This window comes from Dufourea novaeangliae, unplaced genomic scaffold (assembly GCF_001272555.1).
Source record: "Dufourea novaeangliae isolate 0120121106 unplaced genomic scaffold, ASM127255v1 scaffold89, whole genome shotgun sequence".
In the NCBI taxonomy this organism is placed as follows: Eukaryota; Metazoa; Arthropoda; class Insecta; order Hymenoptera; family Halictidae; genus Dufourea; species Dufourea novaeangliae.
Window position 1 is genome coordinate 842,719 of NW_015373988.1, and position 24,576 is coordinate 867,294.

Below are 24,576 nucleotides of genomic sequence, written 5' to 3' on the forward strand. Positions count from 1 at the left end.
CAATGCCACTTTGCCCGTCACTATATTTATATTCTCCAGTTGTCCCGCACCTTTCTTTTTTTGCCACGTTCCTCGTTAATGCGGATAATTATGTCCCTACGAATTTAGTTTGCAACACAATCTGTCGTGACGTCAGATGTAATGTCCGCCGTTACCTAGCTCCCGGGGGCGGTGTTATTAAATTTAGAATATGACGGGGAACATGCGCGGTACTCGTTATCCGAGGGTGTTGTACAAGAACCCCGGGCATGGCAAAGCGAAACACGCTACGTTTCAGAAAAAGCTCAATGTAATACAGTCACATTAGGGATCCCCTAATTTTTCTGAGCAGTTTATTTAACTACTGATAAAGAATACCTGTATTATAGAGGGTGATACACACAATTAATACCTGCCAAAAGATAAAAAAAGAGTCCTAATAAACATGGATTGAAAAATTAATATTTTCAAAGTTATAAACAATTGTATACGTTTCGACCCTTGCTTGGGAAGCTAACGTACGATACATATCCGTCTGAAACCACAACCGTCAGAGTCTCCGATTACCTCTTCACCGAGAGACAATCGAACACCGACGGCTCCGACGATAACCGTATCCGTCGCCGTGGACAATTAGAGAGGATCATACAGAGCTCGGTGCGTTAACACCCACCCACGATGTCGCGGGTAATATTTAACGGCGCGTGTACGCGTGGGCGTCGTGCACGATGGAGGCATGTTCGCCAAACAATGGAACTTGCCGAGTAAGCTCTGGGTTAGAGGCGCGACGATGCAACATCCTCCTCGAAGACGGCTGAGGTGGTTTGGCGGCGGGTTACGCCCGGGCATTATATCGGCGATTATATCGGTAGACACTGATAGGGAGAAAATGGAAGCCCGTCGTCAGCATCGGAGGGTAGCGCACTCCATGGCTCGACCTCTTCACCGATCGCCGCCAGTCGAACAATGCCTGGCCGTGGGAGCTCGGTTCGTTCGCGAAGTATCCTCGTGCAATTTACGCGTGAAAAAACGAGGGATGAAGGGATGAAACAGGAGGAGGAGATGGCCGCACGGAAGGAAAACTGTCGGTGGCAACGCCGGCGAAAGAAAGGAATGAAGGGGAAGCTGGCGGCGCTCCGGTTGCCGATAAGTGACTTCGATCTGCGCGTGCACAAAAGGGACTAGTGAATCGGGGGAAGTGGAAGTATTGATGGTAATTGCTCGAGTGGGTCGATCAGCTACGGCTATTTAATGCGGTTGTGCGTCGAGGACACTTCGAGCCTTGTTTGAAATCAATTCTGCTTTGCTAGGAACGTCGTGCTGAACGTGGGAGTGTTGCTTGGAAGCTTGGAAGAAGTAATTTGGTTGATTTAGGGCCGTGTAGAGGGTCACTTTGCTTGTTCTCGGGGGATAATGGTCGTCTGTGTGTTAACTACACTCGCTGGCGTTCTATATGTGAAACTCTGGGAGACGTGGATGTAATATTTGGGGTGGTAATATAGGTTTGAGATTGTCTATTCCGCATTTCCTGCTAGAGTCTCCCTTTCTATAGATTTCTAATTAAACGATCAATCGAATTCTTTTGTTAAACCCTATCTTCGAGTCACTGAACAGGAATAAGTAGACCATTAAGCGATAATTGTCTTTACCTTATACTCTGAAGGCAAGCTTAACCGGAAGTGTAAGGTATGCCACTGAAACTTCCGTCCAGAGAAATGATCAATCTACTTTCACGCGCGATTTCGCAAGAAAGGTAACAAGATCCGATATTTAACGTTCCCAATGCGTCTGCGTTTGACACGTCTGATTCGACCACTTCAATGACACGTGATTGACGCTTTCGGGTAGTAATAAGCGGGCGCGTGCCACGAACATGACTACGGTACAAGTGTTCCCCGGTGAAATTCGATTATTCTGCGGGAATTTCGTCGAACGAAGAGCCCTTCGATAAAATGGAAATAGAGAGAGAGATAGAGCTGATTTTTACATGAATTTTTGCGTATCCAGCGTGTCGACCCCGGGGCTAACGAGCGTCTCGTGTCCTTTTGCTTTCAGGTTATTGACGTTCTGTTATCTGGCAGCGCTGAATTGCTGGTTGCTGCTCTGCCCGGCAACGCTCTCGCACGACTGGCAAATGGGATCCGTTCCTTTGGTCGCTTCGTTGGCCGACACCAGGAACCTGGCGACCTGCCTGTTCTTCGGCGGCTGTCTCATCCTCACGTATAAAGCCTTCACGGATTTCGAGGTGAGCACCGCGAATCAACGGACGAATTAGGACGGACTTTCTGAGTTGAAGGGGACCGTGAATTCTAGACAACAGAATTATTCAAAATATTTGTTTTTAAAAACCCTTTTATGAACGTTCTAATCCGATATGAAGCATACTATTAATGTTAGACAACTTTAAGTCACATGATATTATAGGAAGAAGCCTCAAAGAACAAATGGTCTTACGACCGTTGCTTGTTTATTTCGCACGATATAGTACGAAGTATCTCAAAAATAAATGATCTCACGACCGGTGCTTGTTTATTGTTCCTTGTAAAGCGGAGTACTCGGAAAAGATAGAAGAAACTTAACCTGGAACGTGACCAAAAGTCTCAAGTTCAAGATAAGTGCTGCTGTTAGTGGTTCATATAAATCTTCAAATCGTCCGAGAACTTTCAAACGGTCCTCTTTTTATATCCTGCACAGAATACCGCCAAATTGCCCAGAACATTATGAATGGTCTGTTTACAGTACATACTTCCTCTTAACTTCCTTAACGTCTGCCAAGTGGAGCAAATAAAGCGTAGGAACAAATACAGCTCGTTCTGAAGGTGTTCTAATGTCGCCATCAAACCACCCGAAATACCCTCATTTATAATACTTAAATCGTTCCCAAATGCTTTTTTTTACAACTTTCCCTCGCAATTCGGTTAAGGTTTCCCGGCGATGTTGTACACGGGCTCACGGAATAACGGGAAGTTAAATGGCCTGGTCGGTTGATCGTCCGCAAAAAGTCATTCGGCCGCTAAACGTTTCGGCCACGGAACGCTGGGAGCAACGAACCGCAAAGTTTCACGCTCGTAGCTCCCGGCGGGAAACTCGGGTGCCCTTTGCTATGATGAAGTTGTACTTGGCTCCGAAAGCCACAGAAGAAAGTTTTGCAGCGCAACTGCCGAGTCAACCGGTAGGGCATACAACCGCCTGACCCTCTGTCTTTCGGGTCATCCATCAGTAACGCGGCTGAGCGTACAGCGTAATGACTCCTTTAAGGTTCACCTTCTTGCGGGTCAGCGCGGGCCACTTTTCTCGAAGGAGGCCATAACTGTGGTTTTAACTTGTGCCTTTTCCAACCCATCCCACCCTTCTCTACCCGTTGCGCGGAGCGGAAATTGGACTAGAGATCAAGCTGCCTACACTGGATGGGGCCACCAAAGGCGGATGTCTTTTTCCGGAACGAGGCCGTTCTTGTCTCCTCTTTTCCCCCTCGTCGCGATAATCTCTGTGCCCAACATCCGATTTCAAAGATGTTTCTGTAATAGCGCCTCTCGGCTATTGTTCCCGATGTTGCATTGTTCGCATTCAGCGTACGTCTTTGACACACTTTAACGGGAGGGGGATGAGGGAAACCGGAGGCGTTGGTGGCTCGTTGAAGCTGGATGATGATGGAATGGTCTTTGAAAATGACTTACCTAACCCAGATTTCTTAGGACTTTCAAAGACCTTTCGGTAGCCCGTAGGAGATCATGTGGGACCTTCAAGACCGTTCAATAGTCCTTGAAGGACTGTTCTCTGCCTAGGGGGATGAAATGGTCGGAGGGACCGATGGAGGCGGTCGTTTAAGGGTGCACAGTTGATCGAAGAGGGCTGGAGGGATGGTTAATGATAGTCGAAGGGTCAAGGGAGTGATCGGTGATTGCCAGTAAGTTCTGTTGAGTCCTCGGTCTCGAGGCTTTCATATCTTGTTTTAGATCTGCTAGTATCCACGAAGCCTCGAAAGCAACTGACAAATTCTTGTTGCCGAGGTATCTTATATAAGTCCGAAATGAGTACCACTTTTGCTTAATCTGTAATTAAAATTAATCATCGAACAGATGGTGCTGTAAATATTCTGAAGAAATACTGACGATATCCAGTTGAATGAAGAAAGTGAAGTGTTATCAGTGCAGCGCGGGTTAACGTTACAAATTTCTTATCGATTATTATATTTACATTAGATATTTATAAGCTATAACATGACTACAAGTTGTAAAGGAAATAATACTTCGCGTTTTCAACGATTACATTGCCATCGATACATCTTTCAAACGAGCACTTCACGTTTCCCAGGCGGTACTTCCAGTCGGTTTTTCTTAAACATTTCGTGCATCTCTTTGTAAACCTTTCTTGGTATTAGGTCGCTAGTTCCAACGAAAGGCTTCACGCTTTCCACGTGTGTAACTTTTACGGGTCTGTTGGGCTTCTGTTTCACAATGTAGACATCGACCTTCGCTTTATCTGACTCCTTTAAACAAAACGAAAGAAACGGAGAGACAATATACCAGTGAATCATGATTAAGCGTAATATAACTCATAAACTTCAGACATAAATTTTGAGCATCACTTGGGTGGTACTTACTTTAGATACATTTGAAAACTTTTCGACTGGTGTTGACTTCGCTGGTTCTTCGACGTCCGTTGCTTCGACATCGGTCGAAACATCCCCCGTAACTGGTGCTTCGCCACTTTTTACACGTTCCGGAGCTCTAGCGGATGAGAATATAGTCGCAAGGTCGTTGAATAAATCTTCATTCGCGACTTCGCTTTTCGAAACTCCGTCCGAAGACACGGAAGGTGAGTGTTCTCCGTATCCCGCGGTTCCTTTCTCTGCTGGATAAGGTTTAAACGGCTTCAATGGTACAGGAACAAAAGGTTCACTTTTATATTTCCGTTCCGCGGCTGGTTTCGCGAACTTCCAGAAACTAGGTTGCCGGTTCTTTACGGATTTACCGTCTGACATTCCGTCGTTGGATTCACTGGATGAAATGTCTAGAGAGAAATGGGGCACATTGTCGCTTGTTCTATCTTTGTCAATTCTATCATTAGGATAGCGATCTAGATTTTCGAGATTTTCGGTCGTGTACTGATCAATGTCGCTTTTTGTCAATTCTTTTTCCGGCTTAGGTGTCATCTGCCAATTACGAAGTTCAGTGTTTTCGTGAAGTCTTCCACTTTCTGAATTATTTTCCTCAATCTGTTCTTCATCTTCCTCCAAAATACTTTTATTCGTATCCTTATGTCTTACATCCAGTCGGTTTAGTGAGTCCGTTAGCTTATTACCGTGCCTTGGCTTATATAGAATCATCTTTTTGTGATGTGTCTGCCACAATGTCTCATCATTGCTATTCATCTCGTCATCTGTTACAGAGAGTGATTTCCTCGGATTATTACTCCACTCGTTAGCATGTTTACTGGTAGTTATTTCGGAGGGTGGACTCTCATTAGAAGAACTCTCAGGATTTTCTGTCACGTGTCTTCCACCTCCTCGTTCTGAGGTAGTATCCAATTGTGTCAATGGAGAGGGTAGAGTCGTAGCCAATTCAGCGTCGCTCAAAGGCCTGCGTACCTGCGTTTCTACTTCAACGTTGGGTATTGTTTTAGAATGCCCGGTGGGTTCCTTGCTCCGAGTAGAATCGTCTGAGTTATCTTCATGATCTTTGAAGGGATGATGTAATTTAGCTCCAGATACTTCTTCATTTGTCTCTTCTTTAGATACATCCGAATGATCGATGTTCGTTAAGGCTGATTCAGACAATTCATTACCTTCCTCTTTTCTATTATGATTTTCATACTTTTTCCTATTGGCTACTGCCTCCCCAGTTTCTAATTCTCCATAGTTTTCCTGAAACGCACCGCTATGCCCAGCACTTTCCGCCAACGTATTCTTCTCGTGGATCAATGCATCACTTTCACGGGAGAGCTGTGACACCGTTTTGTCCTCCTCTTGTCGTTCGATACTCGCCTCGGTAAGTACAGACGATGGCTTTTCAGACTCCTGACGGGCACCGTCGCTATCAATCATATGCCCGGCGTCCCTCGATGAATCAGTTATATGTGACGTACTCAAAGCACCCTTTATAAATTCACCCTCCATTATCTCCACATGTTTCATCCTACCTTTATCCACATAGTCATCTCCGAGAGCATGTTGGTCCTTCTGTACTCGTTCATACGTACTGTTTAAGTCAATCATACTGTCTCTCGCCTCCTCGATTTCTCTTTCCGATGAGACATCAACTTCATTCACTTCTTCCGCCCCTAAAAACTTTTTCTTTCCATCCTGCAATTTATTCAAGTGTCCAATGATTCCAGAATTGTGCAGTTTGTCACGTGGCGTTTTCTTGCTGGTTTCATCAGCTTCCATCGGTGGTCCCTTATATAGTTCGTTATCGGGCCAAGTAATAGGAGGCGTCGCGGATCCATCAGCTAAACGACTTATAACTGGGTTCTCATCCACGCCTGAGGAGCTTAGCTTGTCGACGGTTGTTTTCGTATTCAAAGTAGACCGGATACTCGTAATAGGCAGCGCCTCAGACTCGTTGTCCCTGATTAATGACGGCGGTTCCCTGTGCTCGGCTCCCGGAAAATTGCGTGCTACTGACTCGTCGCCCTTCAGATTCGCGTCATACGACTGCGTATCGTCGAATCCATCGTACGTGCTCGCCCGCGATTTATTACTTTCCTTGGAACCTCTAACAGTCGCCGCAGCTTTCGTCGCGTGCATCTCGAACGATGACTCGCCGATTCCCTCGGTGACATCATTACTCTCAGTCACTTCGATATTCAGGCTGGGTCCCTTTACTAACGTTTCCACCGTGCTCAAGCGATCCATGGATGATTTGTTTTCATCTGCGGTAGATTCATCATTTCTTTGAGAATTCATACCGTTTAATCCGTTCCCCCACTTCTCTGACGGTTCGGTGAAAGTTCTCCTAGCCCCTTCTTCTCTTTCAGAAGGTATACCATTTTGTAATGTTTCTAGTAAATGGACTTTATCACTTTTACGTAATGATTCATTGTGTTCTTTCAAATGGTCCTTTTTTTCTGTATCATATCGAAGATTTCCTGACGATTCACCGCGATGCTCGGTTGAAGTGCCTCCGTTATAATCGTCTTCGCTCGATTTCGCAGAGTAAGCTTCATTGCTTGTTAGAGGGGTAACAGAATTCTGTTCTTTCTCGTCTGCTTTATTTCTTTTCCCGTTCTCAAGTGACAAATTACTAATCATTTCGTAACTCCCACGCTGAGACAGATGATCCTGGGATACACGGTGTTCCGGCGTTTTCTCTTCCTCCAATTCTTCCTCGGCCCGTTGATTAATTGCTGCTCGTGATATATGATGGCCTCTCGAGATATCGCTATTACCAGTAAACTTAAAGTAGGATGCTTGTTCCGAGTTTAAATCATCCGACGACTCAGCCGCCTGCGTCTCGGCAAGATGCGGACGGTTATTCTCAATCAATACTACAGACGAACGACCCGCATTTGTATTATGAGACATTTTAATTGTTTCCATTTTTTCAGAAACTGATCCTTCCAATTTATCTGTGCTAGAGTGATCAGACATGGATTTTCCACTTGAAACTATTGTATTGTCGTTTCCCGTCTCAATTCCAATACCATTTTTATCACCACGTTCCTTAATCGTTAATCGAGCCCTATAAAGATCCTCAGAATTAAATTCTTTACGTAAATTGTTTATCATTGATTTGAGTACCTCTGTCCTTCGCTCTAATCCTGGATACATGAAAGTCTCTTCGGATTCGTCTAAATCAGTCTTAACATCTGTACTAATTATTCCGTTATTCTCTATATTTACCATCTCATCGTCGTGATTTTCATTTCCTCTGTCCATTCTAGATGCCCCAGTCTGTTTCATTATTCTCAACTCTCTATCCTTTTCTAACGAAGCTTCGCCAGCTTCTAATTCTCGAGACAGCTGACTCCTATTTAAAGAATTGTCTTCTCCAGTTTTTTCTACCACTTGATCATGTCCCTCGAGAGAACTGACATCACCGTCAGACTTTATTTTCTTCTCAACGTCGCTTAAAGTCTCGATTGACGTCCAATCAGACTTATCACCTTTTTTATTTTCATTTAAATAGCTCTGGTCAGACGTAACAGGAGCCTTGGAAGTCGATTCATACGAATTCACGTCGCGTGTCTCGGTTTTGCCCTGATTATCGCCACCTGTCGACGCGTCGTATCTTATAATCGCAGCTGCGCCAGCGCGAATGTTTGCGGTAGATTGCACTTCAGATGTGTCAGCTCCGGTTGACTGATGCGCCCTGTTTTCATCTCCTGTTTTCGCGCGGTGCGTTCCACCAGTTGTCACAGGTGATTCAACGTTTTCTGCGGAATCGACGACGCTTCGAGCAACGGCACCGGCTGACACGTTTAATGTCTGATCGTTCGCTAAAGTTTCTGCGCTTCGCGGGCCATTTTTCCTCGTTTGGCTCCGTGTGATCTTCGAGTCCATTGAATTAACGACACTCGACTTGTGGTTTAGCTGATTTTTTCTTAAATGTTCAATCATCTCATCATAAATTTTGGTGGCCAATTTTCTATTCCTCACTTCTGTTGAATGAATTTTACGGCGATCTTTCTTAGTTTCTTTATAATTCCTTCCTACCACTTTCGATTTTTTACTGATTGTTGATCGATCGTATCCTGTTTCAAACTCTTTCTTTTCCGTTAAAACTTCATTCGCTTTTGTTAAAATTCCTGTATTTCGTTTGTCTCCATTAGCATCCTGGTATTCTCGTAACTGTTTATTATGTTTTCTACGTGAAATGTTTTCCTCGTTTTCTTTATCCTTGGCTCTTGATATTTCATCTTCTTCATGGACTTCCATAGTTTCCTCCGATGATGCAACTCCGTGTTCTTCTGTTGTCCCTCGTCTTTGGCTCGACGTTCCCAAAGAATAAGAAGAATCCGAGGAATCGGTACGGTTTCCGTACGAGCCATTCTGTATATCTGTATCACTCCTGTCTGATAAATGTTCTGCCCATTTTTCTTCTTGGCTGGCAATAATAGACGAGTCATCGTATTGTTTACTCTCATGCTCGGCAGATTCTCCATACATCTTCTCCTTATTCTCGAACCATTCATCATCTGTTCTTTCATCCTCTTTGTCTTCCTCAGCTGAAACTGCCTCACCATTCTCGAAACTTACATACCGTTCTCCATTTGATATAAGTTTTTCTTCATTCCTACTGCCTGACTTAGGTTTCTTCCTTTCTGTGTCACCCCTGTCGTTTCCAATAGTTAGCATTTTCACTCTCTCGTTTGATGTTATCCACTCGTTTCCGATATTTTCGTGAGAATTTATACTGTGCTTTCCCTGTCTCGTCGACAGAGCATTGTGTTTATTTCTTTCCCAGGCTTCTTTCTCTCGCTCGCTGTCTATTTCCTCCTCAGACAGTGATTCCTCTTCAATACGCTCGCGATGCTTCACGTGGCTATGTTCGTTCTCCTCGGTGTACGCAGGAATTGATGTTTCAGCTGCACTCGCGTATTTATCATATTTTTCATGAATATTTTCACGAGTGTCTATCTCTTCGCGTGCATCTTTTCGAGGAGAATTTTGCTCGGTCCTCGTCCCGTGCGACTTTATATCATAAGGTACACCATTATCGTTGCTTCGACCAATTCCGATGCTTCCAGATTCCGGAAAATGACGTTTTGGAGGCTTAAACTGGAATCTGTGAATTTTTTCAAAGCTTGGTAATCCACTTGTTTGATCATTCATTCTGTTATATTGTAGATTGATATTTTCTATGCCTTTTTTATCCTTTACTTCCGATAATTTGTCGAAGAAATATTGAAATCTTGGCCTCTTATGATATATTTTATTTGGTATCTCTGGTTTCACATGAGAGCCAGAATGTATAGATTCCACACGTTTTTTGTTACTTTTACCAGTAGGCATATGAACTGATCTATCAAAATCTTGTTTATATTTTTCTTCGTTTATTCTATTAGTACCTATATTATTATCATGTAAATTCAAGTATCGATCCCTGGTATGAGGACTACGAGCCAAGGATTCATCATTTCTTTTCTTATCCCTTCTACCACCATACAATTTCGCTAATACATCACGAGGATCTGGAACGAAGTCCTGCTTCTTTTTCAAAAATTGTTGATTAGTGTATCTTTTGCCATTTTCTTCGAGTATGTGATTTTTCTTAATGTAGCTCTTTGTATGGTCTGGATTTGCATTATGACTATGACTATTTTTATCATTTTCGGATAAATGTTCATCTTCTTCTGATCCATCCTTTTCTATTCTCTCCAAGAACCACACAGGCTTCACTTCGTATTCGTCACTGTACCGCACCTCTTCATTCGGTATCTTATAATCTTTCCAGACCCATGGAACTGAATCGTCAGAATATTCTCCATATAAGTTCAATTTCCACTGGAGAACGTCATCTTCACTGTCCCCAGATAGTTTATGTTTTCTCTCATCATCATTTCTCGAAATACTATCCCAATCATACGATTTCTGGTGATCTATCAAAGAGTCTGAAGACCTACCGTACGTCCTGTCCACATTTGCCTTCCGAAGCGATTCTCTATTTTGATGTTTTCTTTCTGTTCTTGTATAATGTGGCTTAGCAGACGATTTGAACAACGTTTCCGTAAGGATTCCCGTACTGTACGGCGATAGGAACGCGAGCCAATCGTCCAATTCGCTGTCTTTCAGTTTTCCTTCGTTTGATTTCACGTTGCTCCATGTTGCTTTGGTATTTTCAAGTATCCCCCGAATTCCATCTCCGTCGTTTGTAGCTTCCTCCACCGTTGCACCCCCCAATCCGAGGAGTCTATCGATACCATGCTGCTTCTCTGCGATAACCTCCGTAGCTAGGTCCAAATTAGGAGAATCCCAGGTCGATATTGCGTAGCGAGAGTCACGACTTAATTCCTGTGAATCACCGATCTCCTTGATTTTTCCTCCCAGTGAAGACACAGAGAGCAATGGTCCCTTGTCATCCTTTGAATTCTCGTCCTGCATATTAAATTTAGATGTTAGAATTAAATAAATTTCTTTCGAAGATTCTATCGACTTCGCTTTATCGGTAATCGATTATTTTTATAGAAAAGTTAACACAATCAATTGGAATCTCAGTTAAAGTATATATTCTTGCATGGTACATGGTATTTAATTTTTACTTTGAAAGTTGGATCTTTACAGGAAAAGTTGAATATCAAGAGCATGAGGTCTCTGCCTCCATTATTCTTATCGCTAAATTATTATTCCTACCAGTTCTCCATAGAATAGTTGACTACATTTAAAGTTTGGTTTTGGCACTCCCAATTTTCGCTGAGCAGAAATAGAGACATTTTATAGTTCATATTAAACTAACTATTACTGAGTTAAAATGTTTTTAAAAATACTTTTATTTCAATTCAATTTTTTTTTTGTCGAGTGTCGTATAAATAAATAATAAATATCAATTTCTGCGACAGCAGAACTCTTATATGATTAGAAATAAGAACATTGACTGTACTGTGAATATTCATCACTGTGAAAACTAGAAAGGAAGAGATAAAATTCTTTTCCACTATCGAACACCTTTGGATCATCAAAGAAAGATCTCACTTCGAGGCAAGCACTGTCGCAATAACTCCGTATTTATTTATCACCGCTGTGAGTCGCCTCCAAGGTGAATCAAAATAAAGCGCGCTCGAGCTTTGTTGGCCGACGTCGAGGATCCTTTGATACTCGAGAACGTGTCCAAACGTACCTGCCTCCCGGCGACGGGAAGAAACAACCCTCCCCAATCAGTTCCGCTCGAAGCCAGCCGCGCTGATCTCGTTTCCGGGAACTTTAATCCAGCCCCGTTGTCGCGTGATTCCCGGTGTCCATCCCCCGTTCGATCGTCCCTCAACAATCCTGCCTCGTCGTAGACCACGGGCGTTTTACGATCCCCTCGTCCAGCTATTCGCTCGTTAAATCCCCGTCGTTCGAGCGCGGACAAGACGGCACCGATCCACAAAAGAAGAGCCAGTAGAACCAGCGGTGTCTTCATCCTCACCGAATCATCGGCCACTATTTTCCGTAGCCGATGAACCGTCGATTATATACCATTTCCAGCAATTGTGAAAACAACCCGTTTCGATGGATCCATGGAACGCGATCGAAACGTGTCCCTGGATCGGAGGCACATACACCTCCTTTTCGTTGATTTGATTTCTATGAACTCGTTTCGACCACGGACGCCAGTTTCCGTTGACCCTTCTGGAAGTTAAATTGTTGTGTATTAGTACTTGCTTCTGATGGATAATTAAGGTTTTCCAGTTCTGTGGTGGATCAAACGACTAGGAAGGCGAATTGAAGAAGTTTAAATGCTGCGAATCTCTAATAGATTCTTTGGAAAATCATGTGATTGAACGAAATTGAATTGGCTTAGAAAATACCTAGTTTCGATGTCATTAAACCACTGTTATGGAAAGGAATTTGTTCACACAATGGAAATTTACATTATTCTCTTGTTATCGTGATGATTTCCATGTTGTGTCGTATATCTTTTTAATTTTTTACAGAGTAAATCTTAACGTTTTTAAAGACGGCGAAACGAAACGGTACGGTTTTTCTCGTATAAAGTTTATTTAATTCGGCGTTAGTGTCTAACGCAACAGTCCGCGGTAATACCGAGCAATTTCGTTCTAAGGTGGACCACTTTTACGGCGTGTGCGTCTAACGCGGTAACATGTGTTTCATTTCCAGCAACAGAGGCACCCGCCTCTTCTTCTCGGTTGGATGTTCCTGGTACTGCCGTTCCTGCCCGCATCCAATCTTTTTATTACTGTTGGATTCGTTGTCGCGGAACGAGTACTCTACATACCTAGGTAATACTCATACTTCGATAATAGTAACTACTGAATAATACTAATGCACAGAAGTCATACATGGATCATTTCAACGAAATATTACGTGAAATAAAAGTTTAACGAATTGAATTTTTTCATACTACGTACGCTTTTTAATTGTAACTATTTCTTATAATACACGTTACTTTAACAATGAAGAATTGCCATACGTGAGAAAGAAGAAATTTAAGAACATTAGAAAGAATTTTATAATTTAAGAGACGATAGAGTTTATACAAAACGAGGAAATATAATTTCGCAGTGTCGGATGGATCCTGTTGGTCGTATACGGAATGCAAATCAGCTGGACGGCCTGTCCACGCAGAAGAAGTCTGATCACAACCGGGATAGCGTTACTTCTGATTTTGGGGTGTTACAAAACGGTTCTGCGAAACAGAGACTGGACGTCCAGGGAGACTCTGCTCAGGTTAGTCGATAGTTTGGTACACTTTCGTCGAGTATATATCTCGATCCGCTCTGTTGCATACCGATCGTTGTGTACAAAGCCTGTGATAACATTAGGCCGATGACGCACAAGCTAATAAGAGAATGAAATATGACTAAGAAAATCCAATGTGTTTTCTGGGATGATTAAGAATTGATCGAATGTTATTTTAACCCCTTCCTGCGGATATTATTTGGATATGTGCCTTTGGAAATTGTGTGTGTTCTTCAAAATAACAAAATTGTGTATGCCATTTATCGATTTAAACATTCGAAAACACTTAAAGGTTTTAGACAATATTTAATATCATCCACACCATATAAAAAAAAAAACGAAATTAAACTTTGACTTAAACGCATACGAAACTATACAATTCGTGGAATAAAGTGTCACATTTGACGTTTCTCAGATCGCCAGGAAATAAATGGACGTTCGGACATGTTAACGTTCCCCTTTTTACTGAAAAACACGCAGAACCTTCTCCCTAATTTCTATACGTCGATGAAAATTAGATTCTGCAAATATAAAGAGAATCGCAAAATTTCAATCTATCTATACAAACTACGTGGAAGTCGTAACAGTGCAATCATGTTCGATCATTTATTTCCCATCAATCACATACTTTCCATCTATCTACTACATAAAAATCCATTAATCTCATCAAAATATACATCCGTAACACGGTTACGTGACCACAGTATTTCCACAAAATCACACTTGAACGTACTAGAAATTCTGATCATATCGAAACCAGATACAAAATTTACAATGAAATATTATCGTAAGAAAAACTCCGTACAAACCATTGTTACACTCTAAGAAACGAGTTCCGCGTTATCGAAACCTTTGCGACTGGTAATTCGCAACGTGGTAAGCCCGTTCGCGGCGGCCGGTGATCCCCGCGTCGGAATTCACGAAATCGCGAAGTAATTACGCGAAGATTTACGGCCGGCTCTCCGTCACGACTCGAACAACGCTCGTGGCACGGAGCCAGGTCGACGGTCTCGCGCCTATGACCGAAAGTTGCACGGTAGCAATTGGACCGTGCGCAACGATACGAAACGTTAGCTATCGTAGATAACGGGGTGACGAGAGAAAGAGGACATAGGGGGTTTGGGTAGCAGGGGTGTATGGGAGAGCGAGCTGGTCTTGTCTGACCCGGAATCGCGTTGTTGCAGAGCTGGCCTGCGGTCCCTGCCCCACAACGCCAAGATGCATTACAACTTCGCCAACTTCCTCAGAGACATGTCGCAGCCGAACCGTGCGATTCTGCATTACCAGCTGGCCCTTTGGTGAGTACACCGTCATTGATGTTGTTAATTCCGCCCGAGAGCTCTGTTAACCTCTTAAGGCTTCCACAAACCAATGCGAAATATTTCGTGGCAATAATGCTTTATAGGCATCATGTTTTGGACAAAACAAGCAAATTGTTAAGACTTCGTAGAATGATTACTAATTACTCTTCCGAGCTATTCAAGAATTTCAATTAATTAATCATCCGTACAAGATTGAAAAACGATTCTCGTATCGTCGAAAATAAAATCGCAGACAAATTCGTTAATGAATCTCAACGTCAAGAAATGTACAATACGAAATCTTCACTGATATAGAGGTTTAATTTCAAAATCACCAGGAACCTGCCCTCGATTACCCGTTCGAAAACCATGAGAATTAAGTGTACGATCATTTACGCGCCGCGAGCACCCTGCATAATGCATATGTACGCGCGGAACCTTTTTCAATATCCCAGCCGGAGGCGTGCAGACGAGGGCATCGGCCGACATCGTCCTTTCCCTTCAATAGGATCCCTCATCCCTGGAAAGCTACTGTTAAGTCTTCCGCGTGGCTCTAGACTACCCCGCTTCAATTTGCATTAAAACCGAACCCCGCGCTCGGAAATACACGTAGCGCGGCGGTTTTCTCGCGAGAAAGTGTTTCCAGGAGAACCCCTCCCCCGCCCAGACAGTCTGCCCGCAGACGATTTGAAAGCCACTCGCGGTCGATGAATTTCCCCTCGTTTGCTCGGAAAATTCTTCTCGACTCGTCGGTTCCACACGACGAAATGCGGTTTTAATGCCCCGCGATATGAAAAGCGACGCGACACGCGTCCCTGTTGGCACTTAATACGCCGACGGGAGTTCAAGAGTTCAATCGTTATCGGTTGCTCTTACATCCGCGGAAAATTCACAATTTCACCTGTTCTGTATTATTTTCTACTCACTTTAATTTCCATTGGTGCAATCGTTGTTTTTTTTTTAGTTCGAACTAGACTGCGGATGTTTATGCAAAATATCATTTTATGACGTGATTTACAAAGGGAGGAGTAAAAATAAAATGTTCTTTACTTTCTCGGGGATTCGATTGGGATAGAAATAAAATAAAAAATGTATCGAACTCTATCGAATATTTGGTATATTTCACATGGTAATGTATGCTATAAATGCATAAAATCCGCACAGTCTAGTAATAATGTAAACAGTATATTCCTATTAATGTAACAAAGTATAATTATATTTAATAACATTATACTTGAATCTGACTAGTCAATATTCACCGTCGAAAGTGATTAAGGTACTATACTCAACATGGAACAATGTTATAAACACCACGATCTCAAAACAACGTATTTCTTTCGAAAAAAATGGGGCTCAACGTGCGATTCGGAGAGATATAAAACCGAAACATCGAACGTACCGTCGCGAAACGACACGATCCCGTTCCGCGGGGCCAGAAGTGCATAAATCAGGCTACTCACCGACATCCCTCTGACAGCCGGATTTTCACCGCACCGTTTCCCTCACGCCACACACCTTTCCTCCCTCGCGATCGATTCAGCAATAATTTCGACGGTAACACGCGCGAAATGAACGTCCTGAATCGGTGGATCGTTGCGATAATCACATACAAGAGGTCGTCTTGTATCAGGCTGCACCGACCTGGTGAATTAAAAATCGTTCGACTGCCAGAGAGGACGGCGGACGGTCCGTTTCGAGCGAATAAAACGGTCATGGATCCCTGTTCGCGAGCGTCTGATCGCTCGACGGAATCGATGTCTCCGACGGAAGCTCGGTCGGCAAACGAGGAGAAAGCTTAAATCTACACGATCGGTTCTTCTTCCGATTTTTTTTTCTTCTTTCGTTCCTTTTTTCTTTCGTTTACCTCTCCCTCCTGCGCCCTCTCTAGCGAGCCTGACGAGACACGCCTGGGCGAGGGGGACGCGCTTATCAAAGCTGTAAGAGGTTTACTGACAACGACTGGTATTCCGATAATGAAAATTCCACTTCCACGTTTCGCGCGAAATCCTTTTGAAGTCGGCACTTCCAATGAGCCGACTCCCCCCTTCGTTTCTTCGTTCCATGGAACGAAGAACCCCGTACCCACGTTTCTTTTCACGTTTCGTTCGGCCAGCTTTCTGCATCACGGCATAGGAGAGCCTTCGGTAGCTTCGGCGGTGGACCATCGAATGTCTGTTCCGCCATCTTGTGTAAACATCCTCGCCGATACGAAGTACAGGCGTTTACACAGCTCTTCGTTTCTTTTTTTTTTTTTCGATCTTTTCTTTTGTCAATATTATTTCATACGCAGGGAAACGAAACGCGCATGGCTTAATTAAGGGGGAGACGCGACGACGCAGGTGCGAGTCCAATGAGAGAATGGAAATTATAAAAGACGTCGGGAGAAGTAATTTCGATTCTGTGCACCATCGACAGCTAGTGGATATAATAACAAGAACGGTTCGCTGTTCCAGAGCAGTCTTTGTTTATTAATTTTCCGTCGTCTGTTAATTGGATTCGTTATCGAATCGATGGTGCGTGGCGTTATGAATTGCGTTCACGAGTTTGCGACCGTGTCGAGGCGGGTAGATCGATCTCAGGCGGGATATTTTCGTGGTTTCCTTTCGTTTGTCGTTGAGTAATGAAAATATTTTGTATTTGTGTCACGGGGAGTGATAACACGATGCGCTTTTGTTAGTCCACCGCGTGTGCAAACCAGGGTGCTTTCGTGTTGTATTTGGAGAGTAAATTAAGGTGTAAAAGCGGATCCTCTGCTTACCTTCCGTTTACACTGTTTTGATTGGTTCTCGAGAGGGACCCTTCCACTGATGGGAATAACGACGTTGTTCGTATCGCATTCCTACACAAACTAACACAATCAATCCTCATTCGCAACAGTTCCGCTATAAATAAGTCTATATCTCAGAAGTTCTGGAAGAAAAAAAGAGGATCGTAAAAATTGCCGGAAGATGGGGAGCAGCCAGCGATCGCCACCGATGCCTCATCAGCTCGAGACGTGTGACGAAATTTCGTCCAGTCTATCGCGCTTCTAGTCGTAACCCCGTCCGATTTTTACGCTGACAGCCGGCAGAAGCCGCGGGTGGGGGTGTGTGGGCTGCGGGAAATGGAAAAGTGCAACGATTCGTGAATTTCTGAAACTGCTCGTTCGCTCCGACGATTTCGTACCTTCGCATTCGGATCCGGTAAGCAAAATTAATCCGTGCACACCGGTGTACACCGTTCACAGGGCCGAGTAAAATGCAGGATCCAATTAAATAATTCAAGCATCACGGAGCAATTAAGGGTTCGCCTGGCGAGAGCGCACCCACGCGCATCGTGTACCACGCGTTCGAGCCACGTGAAAACACGTGCAAAAACTCAGCTGCGAAAAACACTCGATATACGTCGATACCAGAAAAATCGAGTGGCAACCGAGTGTTCCATCGAGTGGAACGTGAAAAGGATTTCACCTGGAGTGATTATATTCGCGTGTGAGTCTCATTTACGCTGTGGGTCAACAATGTCGAGAATTGTTCGGGTATACATGGCGATGAAGGTTCTCCAACAAGTGTATTATCGGTATAGTGTTCCTGTTACATTTTTAGTATATTCTTCAGTCTAGAAATATTGGACTTTAAATTCTGAGACGACCAAAGGTTCGGTAGATTCTTAAGTAGTGATTACGAAATTGGTGAAGATTCGATGCATTTACGTCATCGAATAATACGAGTATTATTGTTATATGTACTTTTGTTAAGGTCTCCATTCTTCGGTAGTTCCTATACTACAGGTTCTGAATGGAATGGTTAAACATAGATAGGGAAAATATCAGATGGAACAGAATGGTGAAAAGGCAAAGTAAGAAGTCACCCCTAATTATGAATTTTTATATTACCATAGCTAAATGTGTACCAGAGAAGAAAGAACGCGGTGGACATTGTTCGTTAGAGGGAAGAATAATTCTACGACAGAGAAATATTGGTTTAATGAAAATCTTTAATTGGAGGATGACGTAACGGGCGCATACGTGAAACGTAGAGAAACGTGTAATAAACAAAGGTGAAAGAAGGTATCTACTGTTACCCGGAACACGAGGAAAATAAGAGTTCGGAATAACATCGCATAGCTGCAGAGCAGCATTTTAATGAACGTTCCTGGTCCCGTTATACGCGATTTTTTTTATGGAAAATAGCGATGAAAAGGTGAGCCTGTTTGGCTGTTACGTCTAGCGTAGGGAATGTCACTGGAAAATGAGCAGTATAATTGTCAAACGAATGTCAGTATTTGCATTCTTTTCTGCCTTGACAATACATTTTAATATTTTATTCAACAGTGTAAGTCTTTAAGAAATTAGGCCAACTTCGTCGTGTTCCTCGATGTAACATAATTTTGGTGGACGTCCTAGAACCTCTGGAGCTTCTTTCGAACCAAGAAACTAGGAAAACTTATTTTTATTTCAGGATGTTTTAACAAAAATTTAACCTCAGATTTCCAGGCAAATTCTCCCGTGAATATATTACCGAATAAAACATCCCCTTATGAAATGTACATTCTATCTTTCTGTTTTTACCATTTCTTCTGTCATTAGACGCGTATTATTGAATCGAGCAGTCGCGATAATGGCGATTCGATTGATAGCGTCCCTCTATTTAGGCCATTTTGCGTTCACGATGAACGCGATCGAGTTCGCCTTAAAACGAAATGAAGCAACACCGGGGATGGGAGGACAACCTAACTTAGAGACGATTTTACCACCTTCGCAAAGTATACTGGGAGCCACACAATGCATTCGCGTGACACTGAAGAATTTTAATGGTCCGACACTTTCATAATCTTCTGGCGGCTTTATATCACAGATTCTTTTGCACAAGAGTCGACTCGAGGCACGATGTTTATTAATGGAGGGGCATCTCGTATGTCCCACGGGTTAATTAAAAAAAAAGTCGACCAATATAAAGGTCGCTCGAAGTGAAGCCTGACTTGGCACATTGCACGACACGAAAGGAATTCTATTCAAAACGACTCTTCTTTTCAAAGTGGGTGTCAAAGAGTTTGCACAATGGACGTTGCAGGCAATATCGTGGATTGCTATTCACGATCGGGAAAAAGTATTAGTGCCAGAGACCGTTGGGTGAACGTTGTATATTCATGGTAATTTAGTCCTATACTTTGTCAAGATTGCAGTTTATTCTGTTCAGCTTTAAAGCCTTGTGATACTATGTTCGTAGATTGCTCCGTGTAGAAACGGCACGTGGTTTTCCTTCTCTAATAGCAACAAATTCTATTCAGTTAATAGAGATAAAAGTGTACACTTTCAGTAGGTCGATAACTTGGATTCAGCATTCAAACTCATACTTTAATACGCAATTTTTAATTCGTCTTAATTTCGTAATTGTAATAAGGGATCTAGGGACACATATTGAAGTATTCAAAGACCTTTCCACACTTCTTCAATCAATGACTACTCTTCCTCAATCTATTCATAGTTAGTTCCACAAATCCCTTACCGAAAAATTATGTTACCTCGCTTTAAGTACACCTTGTCCCTATCACGGGACGTACACCAAGTGTCCTAAACAATGCCTCCTCCTTTCAATCCCCACCATGTCATACTCTCCCATCGCTCTCCAGCCTCTCAGCCACGGAAACACCCCCTCCGCCAGTCGATCCACATTCTCCCAATCTTCCATTGACATCGCAGTGATACGCCCTCGAAGAAGAATCGCTTCTATTTACGCAACATCCATTCTTCGTCGAAGAGACTTCCAGCGACTCTCGTCGAGCTGAAGCACCCAATGTCTCGTTATCCGAATTCCCCCTAGTAGCGACCCGGCGCGGAGCATCGTGTGTGTCACTAGTCGTTCGCTGGAATTTCAGGAGCCCAGGTCTAGACGAACTTGCCTGGCTGTTCCTTTGTTTCTCGCGCATTCTTTCTCTTCACCCAGAAGAGATAAGTGGCGCATTGTGTCGCCGCTAATTATTTCGGACGACACAGCCGTCCCCGACAGTCCACTCGGCCTTATCACCGGCGCAATTCCATCGACACGGTACTTAAAGCAGCGTCGCGCAATCCACCACCCGGTTGCGGTCGCGGCGCTATTCCGTTCAACCTCGGCTGCAACGGCGCAGCCCCGACCCCAAGGCCGCGGAAAGCCAACAAAAGTGCATTAATTAGCTCCCAGCCGCTGGTATGCGGGAGATGAAGTGGTAACCGTCTCGCTTCTCCTTTTTTTCCCCAGCTCCCTCTTCTGTCTCGCTTTCGTCTACCAGCTCCCAATCGACCTGGTCCCGCGGCATTCTGTACCCGTCGACCGCCATTTTTTCCACAGGGAAGCCGCAAGCCGCTTCTTACGGCAAGGGCTAATGCACTCGCGGTTTTAAATCGTGGGATTCTCATGTCTCTCTTGCTCACTTGGTCTTGGCATCGATCAGGACCTGAATTGTCGCGGATGGAACGTGGTGGTTCATAGATACGCTCTCCTCGGTGAACTCGGAATGTTTTCACTTCCCCTTTCGTTCAGCGGAATTGATTTCTGGAGTACTTCGACGGCTGCCTTGGGAACAGAGTTTTTTTTATTCAGGGATGTAGTGGTTGGCTCTGTTAGTGCGCGCCGAGGAGAAGAGGTATCACGGTGTTAGTCTTTGGGATGTATACTTTGAGTGTTCCAGTCACGGAATTTTGTTATTCGTGGCATCGTTATTTATTCAACGACTTGGCACGGATTCTTGAGGAATTTTCGATGTATTTTCTAGCTTCCATTTTCAATTTGCATTCCATTGGAATTGGTAGTGATTATCCTTTTTTTGCCTATCTGTTAGAGGATTTCAAGACGAACTCGGTATCATAACATAACATGTGTTAGGCGTAAAAACATTATAGGTACATTTGCAAAAAATTTAAGGTGACTTGCAACGGTGTTCATATAAATTACTCGATGATGCAGGCGAGACTAGATAGCTAGATCTGATTCTAATCAATATGCTATAAAATTTCTTCTTCGAGCTATTAAAAATCTTCCTTCACGAAATTTAATACTTCTTTGTAGTAAGATAACTCAGTATTCACGTGATATAGTTTTATAAAAGCTTCGGATTCGACGTTATAGCAGATCTCTGCAACAAATTCTTTGGCCCTCAATCGCTCGCCCCCTTTAATTTCACGTCGCGTCCCGTTCACTGGATCCAATTATATTTGCATTAAATCGTACCCGTTTGCGAATTAATGGGCTCCGCGAACACGAAATAAATCTTGCTTCGCGAAACAAATCGGCCTCGTTATTGCGTCGGGACGAAGGTTTTTTTCAATTATTTGTATGAAATACGGGATCCGCTCATCGTATCCACTTACGCGCTTTGTTCGTCTCGTTTTCGCAACGGTCGAACAATTTTCGCTTTGAAAATCGTCGCGTTTCAAAAACGGTTCCACGCTCGTGCTCGACTAATATTGAACGATCTCGGATTAAAATAGTCGGGGTTACTCTTAATGGAAATGTCAGTGATAATACAGCCACGGTAGGAAGCAAGAGTAAGAACAATTTATTACCTGTTCTAATTATAATTAAATGTCTGTTAGCTTTCCGAAGTACGCTACTCGTAACATACTCGTGACTCTAGACTAACTTCTTCTCCACCATCAACAAACGCGAAGCAGTATTTCCCTTTTTCCCTTGTACAGGGTGTCCCAAAAAGCTGGGACAGTTCGCCAATGTATTATACTTATTACTGGAACGTCAATAGGTAAACAAAGACTGAACTTACAATGCTCGTGAAGGATTTCACCGTTTCGTTGCTTCGCGTGATATAACCGCCTGTTATCATCCTTATCCCGAAGCTAATCATGTTTGTCCTCATAATGTCACGATACTTGTTCGCGAAAACGCAATCAGCCCATGGTAAACACAGAGCAAACGTGGCGGTGAGTGGAAGTGAGAAAATCAGGAGATGGAGCAGGACGTGGGAGAGGAGATAAATAGGTGCAAGCACGAGTGCGGCAGCTGCAGTGTCCACGAACGACTGCAGCCCAGATGAAAATTGCACTTGGACGGTACACCCTCGCGCGTCCAGCACGCTCGTAGATCTCATTTCCTAGGCCAAGCCACTCCCCCCAACCGTCGACCGTGCCATTCGTTTCACTCGAGCTTTCTTTGTCGCTCGTAGCTTTTTCTCCGGTCGACCGCTATTAGCTGTGAAAAATTGAAGCTTCGACTAACTGCCAATTTCCGTTCCTTGTTTCATTCGGCAAATCGACGCCGGGTGTACATTGTCCCTGGAGACTCGATTTTCGATTGAGCGCCGAAGAGTTGCTTTTTTGCAGGGGCAATACTGTCGAAAAATGCCTGGTCTGAATATTAGGTAGGATTATTCTTGACAATTTGTATTCACCGTGTACACCAGAGATGAAGGAGGTTGTTATTTAGACAAATAGGGTATAGGGGGTCAAAAGTGCGAAACACACTCTCTGCTCGGAGACACGCGACAAAGCTGACGTTCACCGCGATTGACGTTTATCACCGTGGCGTCCTACACGCCATCGGATTCCCACGTTCTCCAGGTTGACGTTCCGTCGCCGGCGACGAATTAGTTTTCGATCAGCCGTTGGAAATTTCCCCGAGGAGACATTCCGCGAAGTTTCCCCGTGCCCCCCTGGGGGAGGACGACCTGATGCACCAGCTAAGTAATTTAAAGTAGCCCGAGATTGACCCCGAGTCCGTGCACCAGTAATAATTGAGCGCTCCCGTCTTGGAAGGACGCTGCGGAGCCAAGGCTCTCGTCTGTACCTGTGAACGATGACTTTTCCGGGGTGGAACGCCACGGTTCTCTCCGTGGAGCGGTGCTCCACGGCTGTTATTGCATTCGTGGAAAGAATGGCTCGTGGTGCCTTGAGAATTGTCAGGGAAGGAATGAAATACAGGGTAGGGGGAGGGAATAGAGCCGAGAGAAATACGTAGTCAATCGATGGAATGCTCGTAGGATCGAGGAAAGACGACCCCCTGTTTGCTTTTCATTCTCGTCGACGTTCGCCATCTTGTAACCGTGGCTCTTCCTTTCTTTCGTTTCGCCACTCGTGCCACGTTCCACAGCGAGTTTCACTACTGTGTTTCCGCCTGTGCAAACATCTATGCCAGACGATATTTTTCGAAAGTTTTCTACTGGGAGGATATCTCTACTCGCTGGTCTAATTTCATGTCTTGAGCAGCTGAACCCTGAAGGAGTTGAATATTCAGGGTTGTCGAGCTTCCTTGAACTGGGGGAATGAATATTCATTATCCATCCGGCTGGTGTTTTCTTCAACAATATTGACGGTTTTAAGATGGTAGGCGACTGCCGAGTGAAAAATCTGATTAACCTCTGCGGGATGCCTGAATGGGTTACCGAAAGCTGTGGTCAGTGCTTTCGATTCCAGTCATTTGTGTCCCCATTTGGCGAAGAAGATAATTCGGTTTGTCAAGAAGTAGGTAACAGATCTGGCCACGGCTCCTTTCACGTTTGACAAGAGGACATAATATTTCGCCCGTGTATTACTAACCCCTTAATTTCTCACTGACACCTATACATTCTCCCTTTGATCTGTGATTTGATCTGTGTAACAATCATTGGTAAAAAATCACATTGACATAAATTAACAATACTGGAAATGAACAATAAATAGCTTTATCTCTTAACTGTTAAGTCCTTCAAAACGACTATATTTGTTAGCTAGTCCAGTACCAGATCAGTCGATGCACGACACTCGATCGATAATATAACAATCAAAAGAATCTATATATCGCCACATCAGTGGATTCATACAGACACGAGAGAAACTGAGAAAACAATTCACCTTTGTTCCACCGAAGAAAGAGCAATTCCGATCTATCCTTTGTCCGCAGACAGCCAATTAAACAGTTGAAAAATATCAGCCGAGTATCGACGTTCGCGTCAAAGTTCTTTAACGGGTCTGCGATTATCGTCGGAACGTCGAATATCGCGATAAAA

At 43.7% G+C, this 24,576-nt stretch overlaps 1 protein-coding gene across 1 annotated transcript in view; it reads left to right on the forward strand.

The window, feature by feature from the left end:
• LOC107187588 (transmembrane and TPR repeat-containing protein 1-like) overlaps window positions 1–24,576 on the forward strand; it is a 183,184-nt gene that overhangs the window by 136,126 nt on the left and 22,482 nt on the right. Inside the window, exons 7-10 of the mRNA XM_015575715.1 lie at window positions 2,035–2,224; window positions 12,740–12,861; window positions 13,145–13,309; window positions 14,506–14,619. Coding sequence (XP_015431201.1) covers window positions 2,035–2,224; window positions 12,740–12,861; window positions 13,145–13,309; window positions 14,506–14,619 — 591 coding nt within the window. The remainder of the gene's footprint in view (window positions 1–2,034; window positions 2,225–12,739; window positions 12,862–13,144; window positions 13,310–14,505; window positions 14,620–24,576) is intronic.